Source organism: Thamnophis elegans, chromosome 4 (assembly GCF_009769535.1).
Source record: "Thamnophis elegans isolate rThaEle1 chromosome 4, rThaEle1.pri, whole genome shotgun sequence".
Taxonomy (NCBI): Eukaryota; Metazoa; Chordata; class Lepidosauria; order Squamata; family Colubridae; genus Thamnophis; species Thamnophis elegans.
This window is the reverse complement of record NC_045544.1, coordinates 50,205,164-50,230,839: the sequence shown is the minus strand read 5'-3', so window position 1 is coordinate 50,230,839 and position 25,676 is coordinate 50,205,164. Positions and strand designations below refer to the sequence as shown.

At 38.0% G+C, this 25,676-nt stretch overlaps 1 protein-coding gene across 1 annotated transcript in view; it reads right to left on the bottom strand.

Annotated features, from left to right (window-relative positions):
* Window positions 1-25,676, bottom strand: part of LOC116507151 (utrophin-like) — a 121,256-nt gene continuing 95,580 nt past the window's right edge. Inside the window, 15 exon segments of the mRNA XM_032215105.1 lie at window positions 1-201; window positions 2,704-2,849; window positions 6,473-6,653; window positions 7,596-7,834; window positions 9,670-9,757; window positions 10,996-11,124; window positions 12,247-12,414; window positions 13,269-13,448; window positions 14,576-14,649; window positions 14,652-14,682; window positions 18,141-18,242; window positions 20,626-20,735; window positions 21,901-22,058; window positions 23,439-23,620; window positions 25,300-25,503. Of these exon segments, the coding sequence (XP_032070996.1) occupies window positions 85-201; window positions 2,704-2,849; window positions 6,473-6,653; window positions 7,596-7,834; window positions 9,670-9,757; window positions 10,996-11,124; window positions 12,247-12,414; window positions 13,269-13,448; window positions 14,576-14,649; window positions 14,652-14,682; window positions 18,141-18,242; window positions 20,626-20,735; window positions 21,901-22,058; window positions 23,439-23,620; window positions 25,300-25,503 (2,109 nt within the window). The 3' untranslated portion in view covers window positions 1-84.

Here is a 25,676-nt window from a genome sequence, read left to right as displayed (position 1 = left end):
TCAATTTGGAAACAGTTTCTTCCAATAAGTGAACATGTTTAGAAATCTTTAGTTTTAATTTATCCCTGTATCCTTGTAAACATTTCAATTCTTGCTTGTATAGGTTTGATTTTTCAGCAGAAATATGCTTCTCTCCAATAGTGTGTCTGCAACAAGTTTATCGACCATGCTTTTTTGATTTTCTAGTGTTTCACAAACCATCTGCAGGGAATAAATATAAAAATATTAATTATATTTATATAAAATGGTGCTCCTTCATGTTTTATTTCCTATAAAATATATTTGATGTATTAGAGTAATGGAATTGACCTTTGTATCAAATTAGGATGTTGTCCAGTGCCAAAGTGAAAGCTATACTGCATAATTAAAAGCTTTTAAAACTATTGAACTAGTCCATAACCCTGATTCTTCTATTGACATCTTGTGTTGATTTTTAGGCAGCAGTTTACAATAAAATGGTTGGAGGCGTCCCTCTCATTCCATCTACCTTCAATACTTGAAAATCTAAAACTAAATTCTACATACAATCCTAGCCACTGACATCAAAGGAACAGTTAACTAACTATAATTAAAATTCTCACCCAAGATGGAAAAGCCTAGATAAAATAAATCCTGACTTGCTAACAATGCATTTCAACATTCTCTTTAAGAGCTTTTCTTGAACTTTACTTTCTCCCTATTAACAGATTCAACTACATTATAGAAAATTTTGGGTATTGTCACAGAATCACCCATTTTCAGCAGTTTAGCTGCTAGAAATGGGATAGCTCTGTGCTTTAAAGTAACTTCAATTGATTTATCTATGGAGATTCTCGGTCACTCAGGTCATGGTTATCCCAAAGGTGCTTTTTTCAAAAGGCAACTGGACTTTGTTTTCCTTTGAAGATGTTTCCCTTCTCATCCAAGAAACTTCTGGACTTTGTTTTCCCTTGAAGACATTTCCCTTCTCATCCAAGAAGACATTTCCCTTCTCATCCAAGGTAGTTGCTGCCAGAGTCACAGTGGATGACTCTGCTTAGTGCTTAACTGTTTAAAAAAGCCTCTGAAAAAGTGCCCTCTATAGCAGGAGGCGGGAGAACCACGTGCCTCATTTAGTCTAACTTGATGATCACTCGAGCAGAGTTAAGCAAGGTGTCAGGCCTGCAGCAGTTCCTTTAAGAATCTTTGGCCTGCCACACTCTTATTAAGGGGGGGATTTAGCAAAGGTTAGAATATGTTGTTTTCAAAATAAAAAATTCCTTCCTAGAAGCTCAAGGTCATCTTTTGTCTCCCAAACCTTTACACCTGACCGGAAGCAATAGGCGTAGACACCAGCATGGAAGAAGAAGATTGGACCATGTGATGGACTGTGGGTGTGGGGGCAAGATCATGAACTTTTAACTGGGTGGGATTCTGATGTAACTTCCAGAGTCGGAATCCCATAGCACTATGCCAACATGCCTGCTTATTAAATTGGAACTTTAAGCATAGTTTTGGCTTCAACTCTGATTTAATTTACATGGTATTTGGAAAGCTAACACAAGGGTTAAAAGCCGAAAAATTCCTTATGTAGATGAGGCACTTGGTTCTCTTGCCTCCTCCTGTAGAGGGCGTTTTTTAGAGGCTTTTTAAAACAGTTAAGCAGAGTCATCCATTGGAGACTCTGGCAGCAGCTAACACAGCCTGACCTTGCCTTTTTCCTTTTACATTTTACATTTTCATCATGGCAGACAAGAGCAGAGTTGAAATCCTCTGTGAACCAGCTGGAAAAGGTATGTGGGTCGGAGGGAGGGGGAAGAATTCAAAATTAATGTAATTTGTAAGTAATTTTATTATTGTAAGTAGTGTGTGTGTGTGTGTGTGTGTGTGTGTTTTACCCGACTCTGCTGGCACGCGGGCTGGCACTTTTTTTATGTCGGACATAGCGGCAGGGCTTTTGGACATAGCGGCAGGGCTTTTGGACATAGCGGGACACCTCTATGTCGGACATAGCGGCAGGGCGGTTTTTGCCTCTAGCGCTGGAGCAGCAGGGCAACTTTTGTCCGCTTTCAAGAAAGCTTTCTTGAAAGCGAGCAAAAGCCGCCCTGCCGCCCTGGCGCTAGAGGCAAAAGCCGCCCTGCCGCTGTGTCCGACATAGAGGCATCCCGCCTCTATGCCGGACACAGCACCGGGGCTTTCCGAAAGCCCTGCCGCTGTGTCCGACATAGGGCGGCTTTTGCCCGCTTGCCTCACCAGCCATAAACCTCATCGCACGTCACTGCTTTGATCACATCAGAAATAGGTTAGAATCATGTTGTGATCTGCTTAATCCCGGCTACCACCACTCACACCCACACATACACACATTCCTTTGCATTTGCAAATTGACAGCTCAGCAAGGAAATAATTATTATGGCTACTTAAACTGTTTAGCTAACACTTCCTAATATTCTAAAGCTTTGTTTATATGAAAAAGAAGTTTTTCTCAATAAATATTTTAGATGCAATCTTCTTTTTGTCTGCGTTTCTGCACTCCATGTTTCTGTTAGTGCTCTGTCACTGAGCAGCAGTTTTCACACATAAACTTTTTTTAAAAAAATGGAAAAGACAATCAAACTTTCCACCCACATCTCAACATTAGTCACCAAAGTTAAAAACGTAATATGATAAAGACATGAAACCAATCCTCTCATATTCTGCTGCATCTGAACTTAGAATTTAATCAAGTGCCAAGAAGAAACATACCTTAGTCTGCTGCAAGGCTTTTTCAACCTGAGCCAAGTCGTTTACTGAATTCATGATGGAGTGCACTTTGCTTTCTAATTCATTCAACTCATCCTTAATTTTTTTCAAAGAATCCAAATAAGTCTTGGGGGGATGACTTTCAAGTTCTGCATTTAAAGTAAGTATTTAAAGTCAAGTTAATAACTTGATTATACAATTTGAAGCAAAAATATCAAATATAAATGCAATATAACCTGATAGAAATGTTGCTGCACAGTATACAGACAGTGGTGAAATTCAAATTTTTTTACTATCGGTTCTGTGGGTGTGGCTTGGTGGGCATGGCAGGTGAAGGATACTGCAAAATCTCCATTCCCTCCCCACTCTGGAGCCAGCCAGAGGTGGCATTTGCCGGTTCTCCGAACTACTCAAAGTTTCCGCTACCGATTCTCCAGAACCTATCAGAACCTGCTGAATTTCACCCCTGCATACAGAATTTTTCAATTATAGATAGATAATTACTAGGTCAAAACATTTTTTTAAAGTTTCTTGTGGTGAATACTAACTGCTTCCTGAAACTCTTGCAAAGTCAGTGCAAAAAACAGGACTCCGGTACATGTTTGTTTACACTTATCATCTGAGGCCAACATTCTCCTCCCAACAAAAGTCAAGAGGAGCTCTGATCTGGAAGTAATCAGGTTGAAGAAAGCTAATGCACAATGTAATATTGATTTTTCTTTATAATTCAAAATATAGAGTAGTTGTATGACAGCTGGAATCACATTAGGGTTGGAATCTATCAACAGAAAAGGCTGGGTTAGAAGCCAAGAATTTTTGTCTGTGGGCATAAATCTGACCAACTGAATCGTTGATTCAAAAAAAAAAAATCTGAACTGCACTGTGAATCCCTGCAGAAGAGTGTACAGTAGATCTACATTTTAAAGACCAATTACTTGGATGGCTGATGTCAAATAATGGTTGCAGGCAGCCTTCCCAGGGTGTCTCTTTTATGCCTTTTCACTATAAATACTGTTCTCTGATGTGCTGCTGCTCTGTTTAGTTCAGTTCTGAATGTATGCTAATATTGATTGGATTTGATTATGGTCCAGAATGGCTTACAGAACTTGTTATTGCCTCTTTTCTAGTGCTCTTTGGCAACTAGCATTCAAAGAAACATCTGCAGTATTGGTCATTTACATAAATGTTAATCAAGTCTCACAGCTATGTCTGCTTCATCTGTTTGTTTTATCAACTGCAACTGAGCAAATTAGTATCTGTATCCTAAGTAATGAATTCAGGTTTAAACTTTTCACATTTTTTTCTTTCTCTTCACTTTTCCTTCAATATTGTTGGGGGAGAAAAAGATGCTTCAACTGTTTATCTTTGCCTTTGATGATTTGTAAAGGAGGCTTATGATAAGATGTTTCTCGCTGATTGTATGGAAATTTGAAGTATTCAGATTATTAAATTCTAATAAGAATGTTCACCTTCTGCTATTTACAAAAATCAATATCCAATTAATAATTCAAAGGCAATTGCTACATTGTTGTTTTTATTTTCTTCTTTTTCTTTTTTTCCTAAACATTACCTCAATCCAGAATTCTATTTTCCTAAATATAAAATACTAGATAATAACCCTAGTATGCCCAGGTATTTATTTATAGGGGGGAAATGTTCGGACCAAACATTTTCTAATGTTGGATTTTTCCCCTTACAAGAGGGAGCCCTCTTGTGGAGTACTGTCAATCCGTTACCATGGCAACTCCACTGTGCTATACAGTAGAAGCCATTTTACAGCAGTACAGTAGAAGCCATTTTACGGCACAACAGGCTGTATCTTAACAGAACACACACCTCGCGGGATGTTAAGGGTGTCTGACCCCCACAGTATTTTTTTTTAGAGAGTAAGTCATCTGTGTACCAAGTTTGGTTAAAATTGTTCGAGGCGTTCCAGATTTATGCTGGAACATACACACACACACACACACACACACACAAAACGATAGATAGATAGATAGATAGATAGATAGATAGATAGATAGATAGATAGATAGATAGATGATAGATAGATGATGATAGATAGATAGATAGATAGATAGATAGATAGATAGATAGATAGATAGATAGATAGATAGATAGATAGATAGATAGATGATAGAACATATTTAAAATATATTTTGAAGGTGAGTTGCTTTTGTTGTTCTACATACCTTAAACATAATTTGTGCATTCAGCTGACATAACTTAATTAGGGGTGTATTAACTAGAGAGGTACTTTGGTATAATTAAGGTTAATATTAGTAAGCTAGAATAAGGGCAAAAAGGCAACAAATCCACAAATAAAAATCAAAACAATGGGCAGAATCCATGTTTTCTTCCAAAGCAAAAGAAGATTCTGTGAGTGGAACCTGTTTTTCACAGGAAAAAAAGACATCTGAATCCAAGTATTTAAAAAAATCTACAGGGAATTGCAAGCATACTTAAGCTGCATGAAAGAAAAGCTGTCTCGACCTAAGGCAGCATTGAGCAGTAATAACTTCAAGCATGTTGACATTTGGGCTTTATTAGAATGTTTTATTGACACATTTTCTGTGCTTATTGCTGAATTTAAGTAATACATTTTATATGTCTGATTTTTGTTTAGTTGCCCAAGGCAGACATTTAGTCTGGCAGGGTATACATTAAACCATCATAACAAATGATGCTCCTTAAGACTTTCTATTCAAGGTCAACAAAAGTGAAGAGGGTTCTTGTGCTTTAGACATATGGGATGCCTTGACAGATTGAACTCTGACAGTCTGACATAAGAGAAAGTGCTTAATAGAACACAGAACACAAAAGCAAATCTCGCCACTTTAGACGGTCATCTTTACCCCCACGCTCTCTAAGTCCTTCAAGAACACCAATGGGGCAATCTGACCTTGGAATCAATACAATCAAAAGAAAAAAAGAGCATTATATACATAAGAACAAGTACCGTATTTTTGGAGTATATTTTTGGAGTATATTTTTCTCTCAAAAAAGAGGCTGAAAATCTGGGTGCACCTTATACATACAGAACTTTTTGCCTCCTGAAACCCCACCCCTTCACCAAAATGGCCGTGCAGAGCCTTTAGGAGCCTTGCAGAGTGCTCCTGGGGATAGGGAGGGCAGAATTGATTTCTGCCCTCAATTTTTCCCACCCCTCAGCCCCCAGGAGCACTCTATAAGCCTCCTAAAGGTTATTCATGCCCTTTTTTTGAAAAAGAAAATGAGCCCATTTTTGCAAAAACTGGCCCTTTTTTGCTCGTTTGCCCCCCCCCCCCCAGGAGCACTGTACAAGCCTCCTAAAGGCTATTCATGCCCCCTTTTTTGAAAAAAGGTTGTTTTGGGGAGATCTGCAGAGTGCAAAAACTTTTTTGTTTTAATTTGCCTCTTCAAAACCTTGGTGCATCTTATACTCTGAAAAATATGGTATATGTTTTGACATCACCTAAGAAAATTCCGTACTTTCTCTTTTTACCAGCTTTTTGAATGATTTGCTTAATAAATTCATTCATTCTAGAAAAACCCCAGTCCAGATGATCCTGGGAGGAGGGTGGTGAAGAAGATATTTCTGACATTACAAAAAGAAGGGCAAACTACATTTCTTCCCTTTTTTTAAAGATTATGCTCGTGGTTATTTATATAGCATTTGCCAAAATCTAAGATGAAAGCAGCCCACGTTGAGAGGTTTTTGCTCCTAGCAAAAGAGAAAACTTAAGATGATACAAAGAAGAGAAAAGGATATTTTACAGAAATCAAAGCATACCTCTCTTCAGCTTCTGCAGAATAAGTTCTAGTTCCTGCTGGGCAGAACTGAAGCGGCTGTTCAAAGAGCAAAAGCTATCTTCAATGAAGTCTGGAGAAGCAGGATGAGATGTCAGCTCCCTGCATTTGATCTTCAGATGTTCCATTTGAGGAGTCAGACTTAAGAGGTTTGTGAGTTCCCTCTAAGAAAGACAGAGTGCCAACACGGTTATTTTTAATGTAACATTTTTAAAGATTCCAACAACCTCATTTCTATGGCAGTTTACAAATATGATTAAAATTACAATATAACATATTTAGATATATATTGTTTATCTAAGTATTATTTAAATTTATTTATTTAGATTATTTATTTAAATATAAAATATTTAGATAAAAACATCATTGTCACAATAGTATAATAACAAAAGCAAATAAGACCAGAGCAAAACAGCATTCATTAAATCTGAAATACATCCATATAATGACTAGAGAAATACTATTGTCCATATAAGTGCTTGAAAGACAATAATATAAACTCTAGATTCATGATAGCGAACCTATGGCACACGTGCCACAGCTGGCATGCCCTCTCTGTGCCCTAGTTTAGTTCCACTACACATGTGTGCACGCCTCCCACTGGCCAGCTGGTAATCGGGTTTCTGACGTGCATCTGCAGGGCCATGGGATGTGGGGGTGCATGCACAGGGATGGGGCACATGTGGGGGACGTATGTGCATGCACAGGCAGGGGCATTTGTGGGGGTGCACTTGCATGTGTGGGGAGGAGGGAGGCACATACGCAGGGTGCACATGTGCAGGGCTGCATGCGCATTGCATTTTGGGGGGTTCGGTGCATGCATGCACACTTGTACATATGTTTGCACTTTGGGCACTTGCTCCAGAAAAGGTTAGCCATCACTGATCTAGATGAACCTCTCTCAGGAGAACATTCCACGGATGAAGTACCATAATGGAAAAAGCTTTTCCTCTTTGAGCAATCTTGCCTCACCTGGTAGTATACCTGAGCAGACTTTTTCAAGATCATCTTCAAGTCCAGGCACATAAATATGAGGCAACTGTACTCTAGTGGTATAAGTCAAACATAAATAATTGTATTTTGTGTACCAACGTTGTCAAGCTTACCTGGCACAATTCCTGCAGCACTGCTAATGGTTGATGCTCAACTACGGCAGAATTGTCTTGCAGCCATGTTTCTTTTTCGCTCACAGACTTATCGAGTTCACACAATTCACTAAAGTAAATATTGATTTCATCCTGATATTGCATTTTTCTAGCCACTTCTTCTAAGTAGCAAGCAGCCCCTTTCCATTCTGCCAAGAGCCTCTTAAGGGTGTTTCCTGTTTCTTCAGTAGGAAGCCCTTCTGAACAAAGAAAAGGAATCAACTCAACAAGTTGCAATGCATGGAAGATTTTATTTCAGCTCTATTCCAGATATAAATGCTCAAGCAGGATTTTGAGCCCCAGGTTTGCGATGGATGAGTTAACTTATCATTCTAAGACACAATAGGCTAGTTCATATCTGAACAAACAAACAAAACACATTATGGCTAAGCATCGTGCAAGGGACAGGTCAAACAATATCTTTTTAGTAAAGCATGTTTATATTTAGCACCCATCATTTGACACATGGCTTCATTTAACTAAATTCTCACTTCTTAATGAAAAGGACAAAAGCAGACAAAAACATTGTCATAAGTGTACCTTTGCATTAAGAAATTACACAAAGGCTTACGACTGATCAACAGAACTGAATACATGAATATTAGCAAGGGGAAAAGTCACACATCTTTTCCTTATTAGGAAAGATATTAATCTGTGTCTGGATGTTTCAGTTTTACTGCTGAAATCTTCTAACTGGTTTAATTAAAAATCATAAATATTAATAACAGTTGTGTGGCTGCCTGAATTTTGCTGGGTCAAGACCAGAGGTGGGTTCCTACTGGTTCAGACCGGTTCGGCTGAACCAGTAGTGGTTTGGCGGCCTGGGTCACTGGAACCGGCAGTAACCCAGGCCTGCCATACCCCCGAACCAGTTCTCCTATGGGGCTGCCATCTTGATTTTCAGTTCTGAGCATGTGCAGAACAATTGTATTTGCACAAATTTAATTTTTTTCTTTTTTTACATTTTGTACCTGTGCAGACCTGTTTTTTTTGTTGTTGTTGCAAAAGTGCATGTGTGCATAGCACGCACCTGGCATGCACAAGCGAAGCGTACGCGCACAAAACTTTTGTGGGCATTGAACCAGCAGTAATGACCATCAAAATATTCCATTCCATTCAATTGCTTTGCCCTGCTGTATGGCTGGTTCCTTCCTATTTATGTCTGCTGCCTTGAACAATTTGAGAGAAGAGCACAGCTTGAGAATGAGGAACCTTAGCTGAATTCCAGATGTTACTAAACTAAAATTCCCAGAATCCCTCAACTCTGACATGATCATGGGGTTGCTGGCCTCCAATTTATCAATATCTGGGTGGGACCATAATTTCCTAACCCTGACTTAGGAATAGTGATTGAATACCTATTATAATACAAGCTGGAAAATGGAAAAACAAGACTGAATGGTCTATTGTTAAAATGCACTTTCTCTACAGCGTTTTATTTTTTCCTCAAAACAAAGAAAGATAAAAAACCTCAATGAATTTACATTAATTAAGTCCTGTCTTCTCAAAGTTATAGAACAATTTTCATTTCGGTCAATTAAACACTAGTATATCAATGCAGGCTTTCGTAGTCATTGTCAGTCTGATCTTGATAAACGTTTGGATTAATAAACTATGATCTAATTATCTGGTATCCTGATATTTTGCCAGCAATTGTGTCTGACAACTTCAGAAGTGAAAGTGGTCTGCACTTGTTGACAAATCCACTTAGAGATTTAATTTTGTAACAAAAGCAAGAACTCAGTCAGTTCCTGCTCTGTTGCATCTGAGCTGTTGAGGAGTTTGCCACAAAGCAGATCACGTTCACCTCTGAAGGTGCCAGCCACTGTTACTGGCAAAACATCAGGACACCAGATAGAACAATTAGAACATAGACTATATAGCCTCAACACCATTAAATTATACCTAGCATTATCACAAATTTCCATTAATACTCATCAAGATGAATTCATACATTCTAAAAATTCCAAACATGAACAGGAGAAAATAATTGAAAAGGCATGTGCTTCTCCCTTCCATTATATCATAACATTACCTTTTCCCATTTGGTCTAACAGATTTTCTCCAGTCTGTTTCAATTCATTCAACATTTTATCTTCTTCTACTCTTTCTTCTTTTATTGCCTGTCAATCAAAGCCGTAAAACTTAAAATGAAAACCTAACATTTAAAATTCCACTAAGCAAAATTGGGCCTTTTTGTTCCACCTCTGCAATTAGTAACTAGTAAGTCTAACTTTTCAGTAGAATTACAGCACTAAATAATAAACCAGATGAGGATGCATTTACTGTATATCAAAATGATTTTCACAGTCATATTTTCATAAAATCATCATACATCACAAACTGAAATTAATGAAGTCTTCAACGCTATATCCTCCAGATATTTACATCTTTTTGAGCATCTTATCCCACTCTGAAACTCCACGTCAGCAATTAGTCACTTATTAAGTAATCTTTACTTAAACTAAACATTGTGTCTCCAGATCAGTCATTGATTTTCTGTCTCTCTCTGATGTTACTCTGATATGTACATCAAATCAGAGTGACCAGAAAACTTAAATGAGTGTTTGTAAAATAATGTGTCAGGATCCTTGTAAACAGGCTATTCTGGGTCATGGGAAAGAATCCATTAAACTTACAAGTGCCAAATGCTCTGGAAGTACCCTCCAAATATATATAATTATTACAGCAGCAAGTAACATGATTCTTTTAATAGCAACATTCCAGATTGCAATTTTTCACGAAGTGTAGCTGCGATAATCAAACATTTGGAGAAATGATCCAAGTGATATTTCTCAATTTCCATTTAGGATATTTAAAAAAGACAAAGCTGTACAGTCCCCCACCCGCACCATGGGTCATAAACAACTCTATGATATCAGACAAAATTTCACATAGGAGGTATCTCTGTGATGATATCTTAATAAGCCATTTAAAATGAATTTAAAACAATTATGTCAACATTTCCATTTTTTAGATCTTCTCTCCACAGGGTGGACTGGAAGGTTATTAGATCTCTGAAATCATGACTTTGCTTTATTTTCTGTTTTATTGAGAGAATTTCTGCAGGGTCCATATTTAAGAACAAGATTTTTCCTAAATTGCTCTTCCTTCTCAAAGTAAAAAGGGAATTTACTACAAGGGAGGAAACCGGAAAGAAGCCAGAAATGCCTATTAACTTCTAAGTATTGCCTGTCATTAGTAAAAGGGCATTTTGTAGCCAGTATAGAACAATTATGTTAGCCAAAAAGATATTTATAAATAGAACTCAATTTAGATGAAATTTTCCTATCAGACTCGACTTCCAGCTGTTAGCAAGACAATGTGTTCACAGAAAATGCCTTCCTATTTTTCTCTTTACCTTCAGTTTTTCTTTCATGCCTGAAGTCTCTCTCATCTTCTTGTACTCTTTGATCTCTATGGCCTGAATGGCTGCTTTTGATTTTAAAATCCCATCCAACAACTCCGCAATTTCAACATCGAGCCTACTGTAAGAAGCAGAATAATGTTTGGAATAATTTCTCCTACCACTCAAAATTCAAAGATCTGAAAACGTTTTCTCCTCCCCAACTTTCCAGTTAACCATTATCTTTTGTCTAAAATGTATTATTCCATTTGTTGAAGGTTACAGGCTGACCAACATACAATGTTGGTGGGAACTAACTAAGTAACATTTCCTAGATGAGGGGGGAGGAGACATTTTGTCTTGAAGAAAATAGTTGCATTCTCACTATATCCTCCACTCTCCTGTTCCTCATCCTAAAGTAGTATCCTCAACTTGCTGCCTCCTTCAAATATATATGCCTGAGAGTTCCATATTTCCAAACATAATAATGGGAGGAAACAATATATTCAAACTATGTTCAGTTAGACCACAGGTGTCAAACTCACTACATCACGTTGCCATCACGTGATGTTTTACAATGTTTTTCTCATTCACACAGCTGGGGTGAGCGTGGCCTGTGCATGACGCATCAGACACACGGGCCTCCAGTTTAACACCCCTAAGTTAGACTGGTCTCTGGCAGGCCAAGAAAGTGCAAGTGCAGAAACTATTGCAAGTTTCTTTTATTTTCTGAAAAATGGCAGCAAGAAGATTCTTACAGCTGTTGTTGGACCAGCCCTCATCCCCATGACCAAAGAAGATGGCTCTCCTTGAAATTGGGAAGCATCACACCCAGAGAAGCAAGGAGATAAACGCCATCTATTAAAAGCTTAAAGCAGCTTGTCCAGTGCTCCGTCCCCACTGTTAATTCTAAAGGAACTGACTCATTTCATCTGTAATCAACACACCCACCTGGTAAAAATAACCTGAGGTACATTCTGGACTAAGTCTTGATTTTCTTAACACCAATTAGTTGAATTAACTCTGTTAACTCACCCACATTAAACCACAAGCCAAGTTAACAAACCCACTGAGTAGCTTTATATAATACGCTAAACAAAAAGTGGTGTGGCATGAAGGGACCACACCCAATGTGTGAAGGAAACAAATGGATCAGCCTATAAGGAAAAGTAATGGCACTGGAAGCAAATACTTTTTGTTAATAATATTGTCCTACGTTCAGTGAGAAAGGAGTGATGTTCCCTGACCAAGAAGTCATCTTACCTTTTTTCTCATTTCAGTATCCAGGCCAGTTTGCCGCCTCTTTGGTAGAGGTGGTGGAGATTGTTCCATTTGAATATCCTGGACTGTTTTTTGTTCCTTGACCAGGATTGTTTCAGTGAGAACATTCTGAGAAATCTGGGGCATTCCAACTTTTACAATTGCCTCAGAAACCTAAAGTAACAATGGAGACAGGGATCAATCTTGATTAAATGAAACTAGAAAAATAATCAAAAAAATCCAATGAATGACAACTTTTAAAATCACAAATGCAATTATCTATCATATTTTTCCGAGTATAAGATGCACTCTCCCCCAAATGAGGGTGAAAATTTGGGTGTGTCTTATACACTGAATGTAGCCCTGCCTACCTGCTGGCCCCCACCCTTTGGCCTCTGCTTCCCAGCAATTTGCCTCTTTGCAGCAAACAGCAAACAGCCTGTTTCAGCTTCAGCTTCAGCACAACCTCTGCACGTTCCGTTTTCAACCTCCGCATGCCCCATTTTCCACTCATTCCGATCCCTGCCACCTGGAACAGGAGGAAAATGGGGCATGTGAAGGCTGAAAAATGGGGTGAGTGGAGGCTGAAAACGGGATGCGGAGGCCAAAAATGGGGCACACGGAGACGGCAATAGGCTATGGCAATCCCCGCAGCCTGAACATCTGATCATCAGGAGGCCCAATTCAGCCGACAAACAGCTGCTTATGCTAATCAGGCTGTGCTGAAACTAAAACTGAAAAGGGCTGTTTGTTGCAAGGAGGCAAATTGCTGGGAGGCAGAGGCAGAGTTTTTTTTTCTTGTGCTAATCAGGCTGTGTTGAACTGAAACTGAAACAGAATGTTTGGTATTTGCTGCAAGGAGGCAAATTGCTGAGAGGCAGGGGCAGATATCTTTTCTTGTTTAAGCTAGGTGTGTTTTATACTTCGGAGCATCTTATACTCTGAAAAATATGATTAAAGAAGCACAATATTCATATCCAAATGAAGCCCCAACCAAAACATAAAGAGAGGTAGTATTTGGATGGTACCTGATTAGAGTAATCCTCAAGTTTCTGAACTAAGTTGTCCCATCTCTGTGTGAGTTCTTCAAGATTACTGTCAATTTTTTTTAATGCCTTCTTGTTGTTCAGGAGTTGTGCCAAATCCTGGGTCACCTCATTCAGCTGTTCCAACATCTGGCGCTTCTTTCCCATGTCTTCTTTCAGACTCTGACAGTGAAAAAACAACAGCCATGCCATTTTAGAGAAATGTCTTTTGCTCAGATATCCGACAGGAACAGCTACTTTCTTAGAATGTAAATGTCTGTAAATTTGTAAATTCCAACAGAATAGGAATTATGGACAGAGAAAGATGAGCTTCCAGAACATTCATATCCATTCCACTGGAGACTATTTATTTTGAATACTTGCTAGAACAGCCTGTTTTCCAATGGGCTGTACCCCAAATTCACAACCAACAAGCTGAAAATATGGGAACTGAAGCCCAATATGGGTAGTCCTCACTTACCGATTTGCAAGTGGCAGACTCCATCACTGAGCAATGCAATTATAAAAAGTGAAATATCATGGGACCATGACCAATGTTCAATGTCAATTCAGATTGTGATAATTAGTCAAATCACCCACAATTGCTAAGCATGATGTCACATGAACATGACTTGTGATTTCCTGCTGGTCTCCCCAATGACTTTACTTGTCGAAGCCATCTGTTAAGGTTGCAAATGGTGATCATGTGACATCAGGATTCTGCAACCATAGTAAATGCACTGTGCTGCCAAGCACCCAAATCACAACCACCTGAAATAGCTTAAGTTTGAAGAGCAGTTGTAAGTCTCTTTTTTCAATATCTTTGTAACTTTAAATGACTGCTGATCAAGGCAATCAATAAGTGAGGACTACCTATAGTATGTATCCTGGAAACAGGAGATTGGAGAAATGAGGCTGCAATGTTATTTTGAGGTTTACAGAAATAATGAGTTCCAGGCCGCTAGTACCATTCAGAGGTTCAGTGCATTGAATCTTGAAATATTAGTAGAATTTCCAGCATAAGAAGAGATCTTGCCATTTAAAACATTATGGGTAATATCACTACAGAAGCATTCCTTGAGTAAAAACCAAAATTGTTTCAGAATGTGGGAAAGTTCTTGTTCATGATCTATGCCTGCAACAGAGACAACTTATGCCTTAAAAATCATTCTCTGTCTCTCTCTCTTTTCCTCCTTCCCTCCCTCCCTTCCCCTTTCTCACTCTGTATGTGTGTATGTAGTATGATAAGTAAGGCTTATTTGATTATTTATTAATTTATTAGATTTACAATACAAGAAAGTAATACTTACTGCCAGCTTTCGAACATTTGCACTCAGCTCTGTTTGATCTTTGAAGTTGCATGTCTGTATTCTGCTTAAAGCTCTTCTTTTTCAACCAACCAGGCTTTCAACATACACTGAGAAAAAAGTACATCCATAAATATACTTACTTAATTCCCCTATATTTTATACACCACCACCATTGCATCATACATAAACAAGATCTCAGAATCATAACAATAATCAAGCTGACTTTTAAGTTACAATCACACAAATTATGGGTTGTTTCCATTTTAACGTAATAGGTATCAAGCTACATACAACGACCATGATTGGGTAGGAATGTCTTATAATTCAATTGCTAGATATTCTGGAGATAATAGCAATAGCACTTAGAATTATATACTGCTTCAGTGCTTTACAGCTCTCTCTAAGCCATGGGTCCCCAACCTGTTGGCCCCCAGGCTGCATGAGTGGCTGACCAGTGCGTGCACATGTGTACATGTGCACACACACACACACCCCACTCACAGCAGCATCGCCGCAAGTACTGGACACTCACAACCCTGTTCGTGTGCGCTTGCAGCCCCATTCGCATGTGCACATAAAGGGGCCTGTCACTCCCCCCTCAAGCTGCCAACCCAGAAAGGTTGGGGAACTCTGCTCTAAGCATTTATAGAGTCAGCATATTACACTCAACAGTCAGGGTCCTCATTTTACCAACCTCAGAAAGATGGATGGCTGAGTCAACCTTGAGCCAGTCAGGATCGAACTCCTGGCAGTAGGAATGCAGAGTTAGCCTGCAGTACTGCATTCTAACCACTGCACCACAATAGCATTAAACCCAGCCCAACCAAAAATTATGAAAAAATGTAATTCAGAGAAAGCAAAATGAATTTTCCCCAAAACATTTAATTCCTATTTTCTACTCTGTTTATTCCTACTCAACAACAGAAAAATGAGGTCAACGTTAAACTCTGGTAAATCTTAACTTTCATGGATGAGATTAAGTAAATCATAATTTTCCTTAGCTCCTTGGGAGACAAGCAGGACAAAAATGTACACAGAAGGAAAAGGAGAACATGAAAGATTATGAAAACAGAGACAAAACTGAGTAATAAGAAGTAAGAAGCAGATTTCTTATGAATCTGACCTTTCATTTGATTCAAGGACTGAACCAAATGGGTCTGAACCAAAGGTCAACCAACGTCTGAACCAAATTCATCTGGTTCAAGGTCTGAACCAGACCTTTCATTTTTCTCCCATATAAGCAAATGTTTTCTTCCCCCTTATAGTTTTTTGAACCAAGTTATGGCAAGGATCAGTCTGCTTTTCATCTGTGTGCTGGTTTGGCTCAGTCTTCCCAAATACTATTTTTTATTAAGTTATTAACTGTCATTAACCTTAAAATTATCTTTAAGTTAATTCAATTAATTCTGTTTGATCCTCACATTATTTATAGCAGGAGAGGTAAGATATCTCATACTGCAGTTGCAATATTGACATCCACTATAAGGTATAATGTCTAGGTATATCCTGTTTAATTGAGTTCTTCTGAGATCATCTTTTCTTATGTAGACATGATTTAAATCATAGATTTATAAATCTATGATTTACATTTATTCTCTACCATATAGACAGCAAGGCAGCTACTTTTTTTCTTTTGATAGAAAACAAACAAACAAACAAAACTTTTAGACACTATAAATTTTATTCAACCATAAATACCATTACTTGGTGCAATTTTCTGAAATAAAAACTACATTTTTATCAAATCAGGCCCAAACATCCCATATAATGATTATAGCATTAGCATTTAGACTTATATACTGCTTCACAGCCCTTTCTAAGCAGTTTACAGAATCAGCCAACAACAATCTGGGTCCTCATTTTACCAACCTCAAAAGGATGGAATGCTGAGTCAACCTTGAGTCATTCAGAATCGAACTCCTGGAGTTAGCAGTGAGTTAGCCTGCAGTACTATATTCTAACCATTGTGCCACCATAGGTCATTATTTTATGCATTTCAGTACTGTTCTTCTGTTTGGACTAGAAACAGGGAAATCTAAATTAAACCCATTCTCAGCAATGGAAGTTCACTTAATGACTTTGGGCCAGTCACACTTACTACAAGGACTACACAAAGTAGTAGTTATAATGGGAAAAAACTGGAGACGGATTAGTGGGTCCCTACTGGTTTGAACCGGTTCAGCTAAACTGTTAGTTGTTTGGTGGCCTGGGTCGCTGGAGCCAGCAGCGACGCAGGCCTCCCATGCCCCCGAACAGCGCCTATAACACTGCCATCTTGTTTTTCAGTTCTAGGCATGAGCAAAACAATTTTAATTTCACTGCACGTGCGTGCATTGCGCATGCATACATGCAACACGCATCAAGCACACATGCACACAAGAGTGAACCAGCAGTGCCTACCAGAACCCACCCCTGATTGATATGTATAGCTCCTGGAGGGAAGGTAGGGTAGAAATCTAATCAATTAATACATGAATATTTGCCACTAATAATAAAATGGCCAGGTTTTGAAAAGAAAACATTTTGAGGGGAAAACACATCATTTAATAAAATATCCTTACATATAAATATTTTTAAAGACTGGCAGAACTGTTTAACTGTTTAAGTAAAAAGTTCATCTTTGACCTAATAGATGCTTTTTGTCTGATTCAGATGAAAACTACAGTTTAATTTTACACATGAATAATGGCATAGCTTCGGGAGATTAAAAAAAGTTAAAAATATGAAAGGAAATCAATTCCCTTTTCAGATTTTTGTAATGTAGAGAATCTATATATTACTAAAATTCTCAGGTGTGTAACCTTTATCTGGGCAAATAAATGCATCAAAGGGCAAAAGCTTTCAACTAAGATACCTCAAATCGATTAACTTATAGAGTGTATGGACTCATTATTCCTGAGGGAATGAAATTTGGCAAAATTGTGACAGCTTCAGCATAGCAAGGCGACTTCTGCTTCAGTGCCATCGCCACATTGTTGCAGACATGTGATCCTCATTTTCAACAATTGGACAACCATTTGTCTGAAATGGTATAGGGCCATGATGGCAAACCTATGGCACATGTGCCAGAGGTAGCACACAGAGCCCTTTCTGTGGGCACGGTTGCCGTCACCAGCTGCTCTTCTGGTTTCACAGAGCCCTATCTGTGGGCACATGTGCCATTGCATTGCCAGCTGGTCCTCTCGTGGGCTGGAGCATCAGAAACCTGAAGACCAGCTGGCTGGCGTGTGCATGCGCCCCAGCCAGCTGGTCTTCGGGTTTCCGGTACTCCGGCACGCGCACATTCCAGGAGTTTGGGCACTTGGTGCAAAAAAGGTTCACCATCACTGGTGAATAGGATTTCATGCTTGAACAGGTGGTTGGACTAGAAGACCTCCAAGATCCCTTCCAACTCTGTTCTTCTGTTACTCTCTTAACATTCACTTATAGCTTTCTGGCCACTTACACAATCGTTCACTACCTCACTTCCCAGCAGCAGTCATTTTCCAACCAGAAGGGAAAGTGCAGGCTACTCAGGACTCACTCAACGAGAGAAGCAGGAATTAGTGGGATTACCATCACTAACCTGTTCTTCCAACAATTCTTGCCAGGAGGTATTAATCTCTTGCAATTTGAGCCATTGTTCCTCAGTCCAACGGCAAACCGCAGTCCAGCGTTCACCAAGTCTCTGGAAATAACATTAAAAAAAAATCTTATATTATACCGTTTCCTCTGAAAGCAGAAAGAAAATTGAAATTAATAGACTCACAACTACTTAGCCTTTTGTATTATTTTTATCCAAAACTACTAACTTTGAAATGGCCTCTCAATAAAGATCAAATCTAAGAAACAAAACTGTACCATTTAAGTGGACTGCTATGTTTGGAAAATTCTAATAATCAGTCTAAGCTAACTGGACAGAATCTAGATTTATGGATATTTATTTAATCTCGACATGATTGAAATACGGTAAAATTGAGCTGTGCAACTGTGAAGAGTTTCTGAAGGGTATTCAGCACACACCCGTCAGCATCTCCCTGAACCAACTTGTTCTTTCTCAGATCACACTGCATATACAATCCTGCAAAAAGATGTAATTTCCTGAAATAATTGCTGACAGTTGCTATTCAAGTGTTCCTGAGTGTTCCAATCATCTTTTCCCATTCTAATCAGGATATCTTCTCAGTTACAAGTAATTCTTTTTTTGTATTCAATGTTGACCAACATCTGGAAACTTCGCAACCATATTTGATACATAGCCATCACATTATTCCCTTTCAAAATAAACAATATGACTGCCATTTGACTGCCATTCTAAACACTACCCAGCATATGTATACACATCTGTTCATGAAGTATTTTTTAAAATTTCACAAATAAATATTCAGCTTATACTTAAATGAACATCTAAACATCTTGGATACCTAGAACTTATTTAAAAAATCTTGAATAGTTCATGCTGTGCAACTCATATATATATTATTATATATAATATAATAATTTTCTTAAATACACACATTTTTTATTGCTGTGGACTGTATGAAAATACAAGTTCTATTTAACCAGGTACATATGGTTAAATCCATCTTATCTATATCTGCATAAGAAATCTCGCACTTCTTCAAGAATTAATATTTATTTATTTTATATAGCCACCCATCTCACATGTAACTCTGTGCAGGTTACAATAAAATAGCTAGAAAGTCAGAGAAAAAAAGAGACTGAAAATTATCAGATATGGGAAAAATGGTATAGGTGGTTGGAGGAAAGAAACAAGGGTCAATGAAAGAAGCCAATAAAGCCCAAAAGTAAAAGTTAAGGAGGATTGCCATGCACTCAAGAGAGTTTAAACTTATTAGAGATAATCACCCAATATACCAGATAGATAAGTAAAATAAGAGGGTTAAAAATGGTGAAACTCAAACGAAATATATTAGAAGGGGAAATAACATAAGGAGAATTGCACCGATTTGAAACTGCTATAAGAAGGAACATAAAGTTCCAATGTATTGTGTAAATGTAGTTTATGTCTAAGTTTTGTTACTGTGCATTTTGTATGTTTGAAAATAAAAAATAATAATATATATTTTTTAAAAGGCACCAAGAAAAAAAAAATAGCTAGAAAAACAATAAAATACAAATAAAACAAAATACATGGCTGAACGTCAAATAATAATCATTGACAAAGCCAAGAGATGGGATATATCACAATGCCAGAACCCCAAGGTCACACACAAAACCACTTTGTAAAGGCCTTTGGAAGGACAGCAGGGTCAGGGCTCACTTATTCTCCGGTGGGTTGCTGCTGGCATTACTGCCGGTTCAGCGCACAAACAAATTGGCACTTGTGTGAGCATTTGCACCTAAAAAAGGTCTGTGCATCCGCACAACATTAGAAAAGGGGAAAAATATATTTTTGCAATGAAGATTGTTCTGCGCATGTGCAGAACTGAAAATCAAGATGGCGGCACCGACGATAGAACCAGTTCGGGGGCGTGGCAGGCCGAGTTGTTACCTACTCGGCCAAACTGGTACAAACTGGTAGGAACCCACCTCTGCGTGGCATACTATTACACAAGACAAGCAGCGAGCAGAAAAGACCCTCCTCCTTTTAGCTGGGCCCCAACTGCCAACATTCTTTAGCCAACATCACCTGGAGCATGCCTCTCCTGCTAGACCAGGTGGGATATGTAAAAACAATTGGGACAGTACAAAAAATCAACATAATTAATTGACCATACAACCACATATATCGTTACTATTTATTAAGTTTTGTGACAAGCAAATGTTGATTCAGGGAGATTCAGATTGAAATCTTCCCTAACTCATGAACATCCACTGAGTGACTTCAGCTAGTTACTCTCAAGCCAAGCAGGTTGTATTTGTAACAACAGAAATGAAAATGGCTTTCCAGGTAAGCCACTCTGAGCTCCTAGGAAAGGCAGGATATACAGTAAATCTAACCAATATATACATAAAACATTTTTGAAAGCATTCACCTTCATGATTCCATGCAGAATGACCAATAAAGTATACACAATATAATAAAAATAATAATAATGTCCACTCACTTGCAATTGATCCTCCAGAATCGTAGCACTTTCCCCACTATTTTCATCAACAATGACTACCATGTGAGTCAACGAATTGACTTTAACCTGCTCTGCTTCAATATCTTTTGGAGCTCCTGAAAGAATGGATTCCATGTTAGAAAGATCAGATGCCATGAAAGTTCAGAGAACAAAATGGAAGCTACATTTTCTTAGGGGCAACATTCTAAATCAGGGGTGTCAAACTCAATTTCACTGAGGGTCGCATGAGAATTGTGTTTGACCTCGGGAGGTCTGGGGGGAAAGGCATGGCCAGCTCGACGTCACTCATCAAGGCTCCATTTTTGCTAGCAGAGGATTCCAGGAGGCTGTCATGGTCAAAAATGAAACCTTGGTGGGCCGCACGTGGCCTCTCTGAGCTCCATTTTACAGGCAGAGGGTTGCAGGAGGCCATCGCGGCCAAAAATAAAGTTCCGTTTTCACTGGCAGAGGCACCACCAGCCGGTCCTTTGCTATTTCCAGGGCAGGCCCTCGGGCCAGATCTAAGCACCCTGCAGACCGGAACCAATCCACAAGCCTTGAGTTTGACTTCCCTGTTCTAAATGATCAGAAAATGATATTTCTCATATATATGTATGTATGTATGTATGTATGTATGTATGATGTATATATGTATATATGTATATATGTATATATGTATACGTGTATACGTGTATATGTGTGTATGTGTGTGTGTATATATATATATATATATATATATATATATATATATATATATATATATATATATATATATATTGTATATGATGTATATATGTATATATGTGTATAAGTATATATGTGTATATGAGTGCCAAAAAGGGAGCATTTTGTGCTCCTCTAGGCTGTGAACAGGAAGAGGAGCAGCCAAGGGGGCATGTGCGCTGGAAAATGAACTTCCAGTTTCCAGCAAAGTCTTCTGGTTACTGCCGCGCACGTGCCAATCAGCTGACCGACGCACATGCTCACGCCGGAAAATGAAAGACCAGCTCTTCTGGTTTCCAGCACTGCCACACGCACAAAGGCCAGCTTTGCGTGTGCATGCATGCCAGAAACCCAGAAGAGGAATGGGCGATGCCACACGTGCCAGGCAACATGGTTCTGTGTGCCACTTTGGGCATGCGTGCCATAGGTTTGCCATCATGGGCATAAGGGAATCCAGGACTTGTTTTAATATATAACAATTCTCATTTAGTTACAATCAATAAATTAAAGTATTAGAGGTTTCTCCTATTATTTGTATTATAGAAAGGGGTAAAAATACTTTATGTTCGTCCATCTGTTGTTGAAATGTTTCCAAATCTTCAACTAAATGCTGAGATTCCATCTTTCGAATGCGTTCTTCTGTAAAAGTCAACCAGTTCGACAGCTGCTGCAATTGATTCTTCTGTAGCTCCATCAGTGCATCATGGAGGCTGCCCAAGTCAAAAAAAGAGGAGTAATTCATCTAAAGAGCCCTGAGTTCACAAGTTCTGCCTAAGTGTAATCATAACATAAACAGGCAACTTGGTAATCCTAGCTTTCTGTGGAATAAATTACTAAGCATGCTGATCAAAAGCCTTTTGTCTAACTGTGTTATATCACAAACATAATCAATGAGACCAAGATCTCAGTAAATCTGAATCCTTGCAAAGTAGGATGGTACAAATATATAATTTTAAAAAATAGGATTAACATATTATATATCTATGGGTGAAAGCAAATTCTATCCGGAGAACACAACCTGTCCCAAACTTATTCTACAAGGTTGTTGAGGGATCCCTGCTGCAGGGAGGGAAAAAGAAACTCTTATTTTTCAAATATAATGTTCGCTTGCCCAATTTTAAAAGATATTTTATGGTAAATAAATGAAATTATCAACTAATCAACCAATTCTATAAATAACTAATTAAAATTAGGATTTCATTAAATTGTGTTGAATTGTACTCTATCCTCTAGAATTAGGAATGATCTTAATAAAAAAAGTTCCTTTCAAAAAAAATCTCAGGATAGTTTTAAATTTTCAATCACAAATGGAAATGAATTGTCTTCCAGACAAAATGATCTAATAACAATATATAAAAAGTTTGCATTTTGTACTGCTTTTTGTTACCTCAAATCTTTATCTGACATGCAACCTGAGACATATTTGCTGATTTGTGGGAAAAGTAAAATCTGGACCAGAAACTCAATCTTTTTTTGGGAGAGTGGGGGTGGAGTTGTATACTACAGATCTATGCTATCAACATACAATTATTCCTAAATAATGTTTTAGCCAACTTGCCTTGGACATCAAATTTCAGCTTAACCAATTCATGTTACAGGTTTACTGCAAGATTTAGTCAACAGGACTATTGGCAGGGATGACTGACTGATACGATAGACCTTTGTTTATTTTCAAGAGCATCTGGTTCTACTTTTAGTGTTTGTAAGATATTCAATTTAGAAACCAAAATAAAGTTTTTAAGACCACACCAATATATGTATGTATGTACGTACGTATGTATGTATGTATGTATGTATGTATGTATGTATGCATGTATGCATGTATACATGTGGAGATTGAGATGAGAGAGAGGGAGAGAGGGTGGGTGGGAGGGAGGGAGGGAGGGAGGAAGGGAGGGAGAATTTGAAACAACCCATTTTTAAACATATCCATTCCCACTCATTATTCATTTTCCTCTTACAAAGATGATTTAGATGACTACAAAATTATCAACATTAAAAAATAATGTTTAGCCTTAAACACTGAGAAAAGAGCTTAATATATTACATCACAACTGGAAACTAAAACACGTGTAAACCATGCCACTTACTAGGCTTGGCGATCCATACTGCTCACTCTGAGACTCTCCCATCTAGAATTTAGCAACTTCATTTGTTCCTGGATTTCATTTTCTTCCTCTTCTGAAATATTGCCCTGGGCAATCAGTTGAGTACCAGCCTGAAGCACACTACCCACACTGCTCTGATGTGCTGTCAGCTCCATCATAAATGCCTATAAAAAGTTCAGACTAAGGTGATCTAAAACAAATATTGTCTCAACTATTGCATTAACTGCCAGATATTTGCAAGCATAAATATAATTTGTAACATTATACAATAAGTAGCAATTCTCAAAAGAGCCATAGCCCCCAGTAACTTAGCATCCAGGCAGAGAATGATCTCATTCAGATTGCTATTATGGCAGGGACAGAAGTAGCTTTAGCCATTTGGCTCCATGATGGTTCTATTTTCAATTAGCTCCCTTTCATTTCGGAAGTGAGGACAATTCTGATTCAGACTAAGACCATGATGAGTAAATAAATAAGTAAATAAATAAATAAATCATTCCTCAATCAGATGATGCAAAAAAGCAAATAAGTACAGTACTGGTCTGACCTACTCTTATGTCCAGCTGATATTAAAAGGTAAAAGTAGTCTCATTACATGAAGCAACTCTAGGTACCTTCTTGAATTCTTTTGAATTCTTGAATTCAAAATTCAATTTTCTTGAATTGTTAGGAAACTACAGTCAACTCTGAGCAGAGGATTGGATGCAATTTAAGATGAGTAACTACACAGAGGAAAATTTATTCCAAAAGATCCCCAAGTTTCTTTGTAGTATTTTTTAGATGGATGAAGGAAAAAGTCTAGATTTAATTAGAATCTAACTCATCATCCATGGAATAGAAAGACCATCAAGTGGAAACTATATTAGCCAGCCTCTTATAGTAAGCATTCTTCAGAGACCAGCCACTTTTAAGAGTTAATGAATGAGAGCTGAAGTTTCCAAAGAAATAAATGGAAGACTTAAAAAAAAAGATTGTCAGTTCATAGTAACAATTGTAGTATATATCATACTAAGACTAAAAATAAGCACTCAGCTTTAAATAAAGACATCAAGATAATGTGTCCTTTAACGCTAATTGCTTTTTGATTAAAATACTGGAACACAAGTAAGTATCTCAGTTTCTTGTGAATATTAAGGCAATAAATAGATTCACAAGTGTACACACAATAGTACCCTTTTTTGAAGTTTTTTATCTTAAAACTACAACAGCAAAACATACAAATACAAATCAAGATAACAGTCAATTATATTATAATTTAAAGTATCTTGACTAAAACTGCATGAATTTTAACATGAATAAAGGTACAGTTCTGAAGGAAAACTCTTTTTTCATATAATAACAGCAACAACAGTAACACAGAGCTTATTCTCCTACATGAATGAAAAGCAGGACTTGGGGCACGTTAAAGATACTATATTATCTTAAAAGTTTTCATGGCTCCCAGTTTCTATCATCTATTCCAGCAGCCTCCAATTTTTTGGGAACCAGGGGGCGGTTCTGTGGAGAGAGGTTTTTCCACAGACTGGAGGGGGCATGGTTTCACATGCTGCCTGCATCCCATGGATATGGTTTTACTTGTTTGCACAGCCCAGTTTCTGGCAGCCTGGTGCCAGTCCATGGATCAGGGGTTGGGGACCCCTGGTCTATTCTATTGTAGTAAAATCCACAGAAGCTTTTTTTTTTTTTTTGGTAACACATTTCTTAATATTTAAGTGGCCAAGACTTTTGTTTTTTCCATCTCTATACTTGTATACTCTTCTACAAAATAAAATATTAAAAGGATTTAATTACTTACTTAATTAAAAAATGCATACATAGTTCCCCATCATTCCCAGCCACCTACTTCATGTGTAGTAAATTGTTCCTTGACTTCCTCAACATCATCAGATATGACTTCCTGCTCTAGGAAGTCATCTTCTGAAGAGAGCAGCCAAGCGAGAACTTCCTCCAGAGCTATCTGGTAGCTGTCCAAGTCCATATCTACTTCATTCAAGGTGCTGGATGCTTCCAATTTTAGAACTGCATGATCAACCTCAGATGTTGCACACTGCAAGTAGAAAAACCAAACTGAAGGCCTCTTTTCACAAAATTATTTTCCAATGCAGTTGTTCTTCCATATAGGAACAACTTACTGTAACAGTAATAGTATATAAATACAAAAGCAGTTTGATGATAAATTAAAGCATCGTGCTATTTGTATCTTCTTGGGGGGGAAAGTAT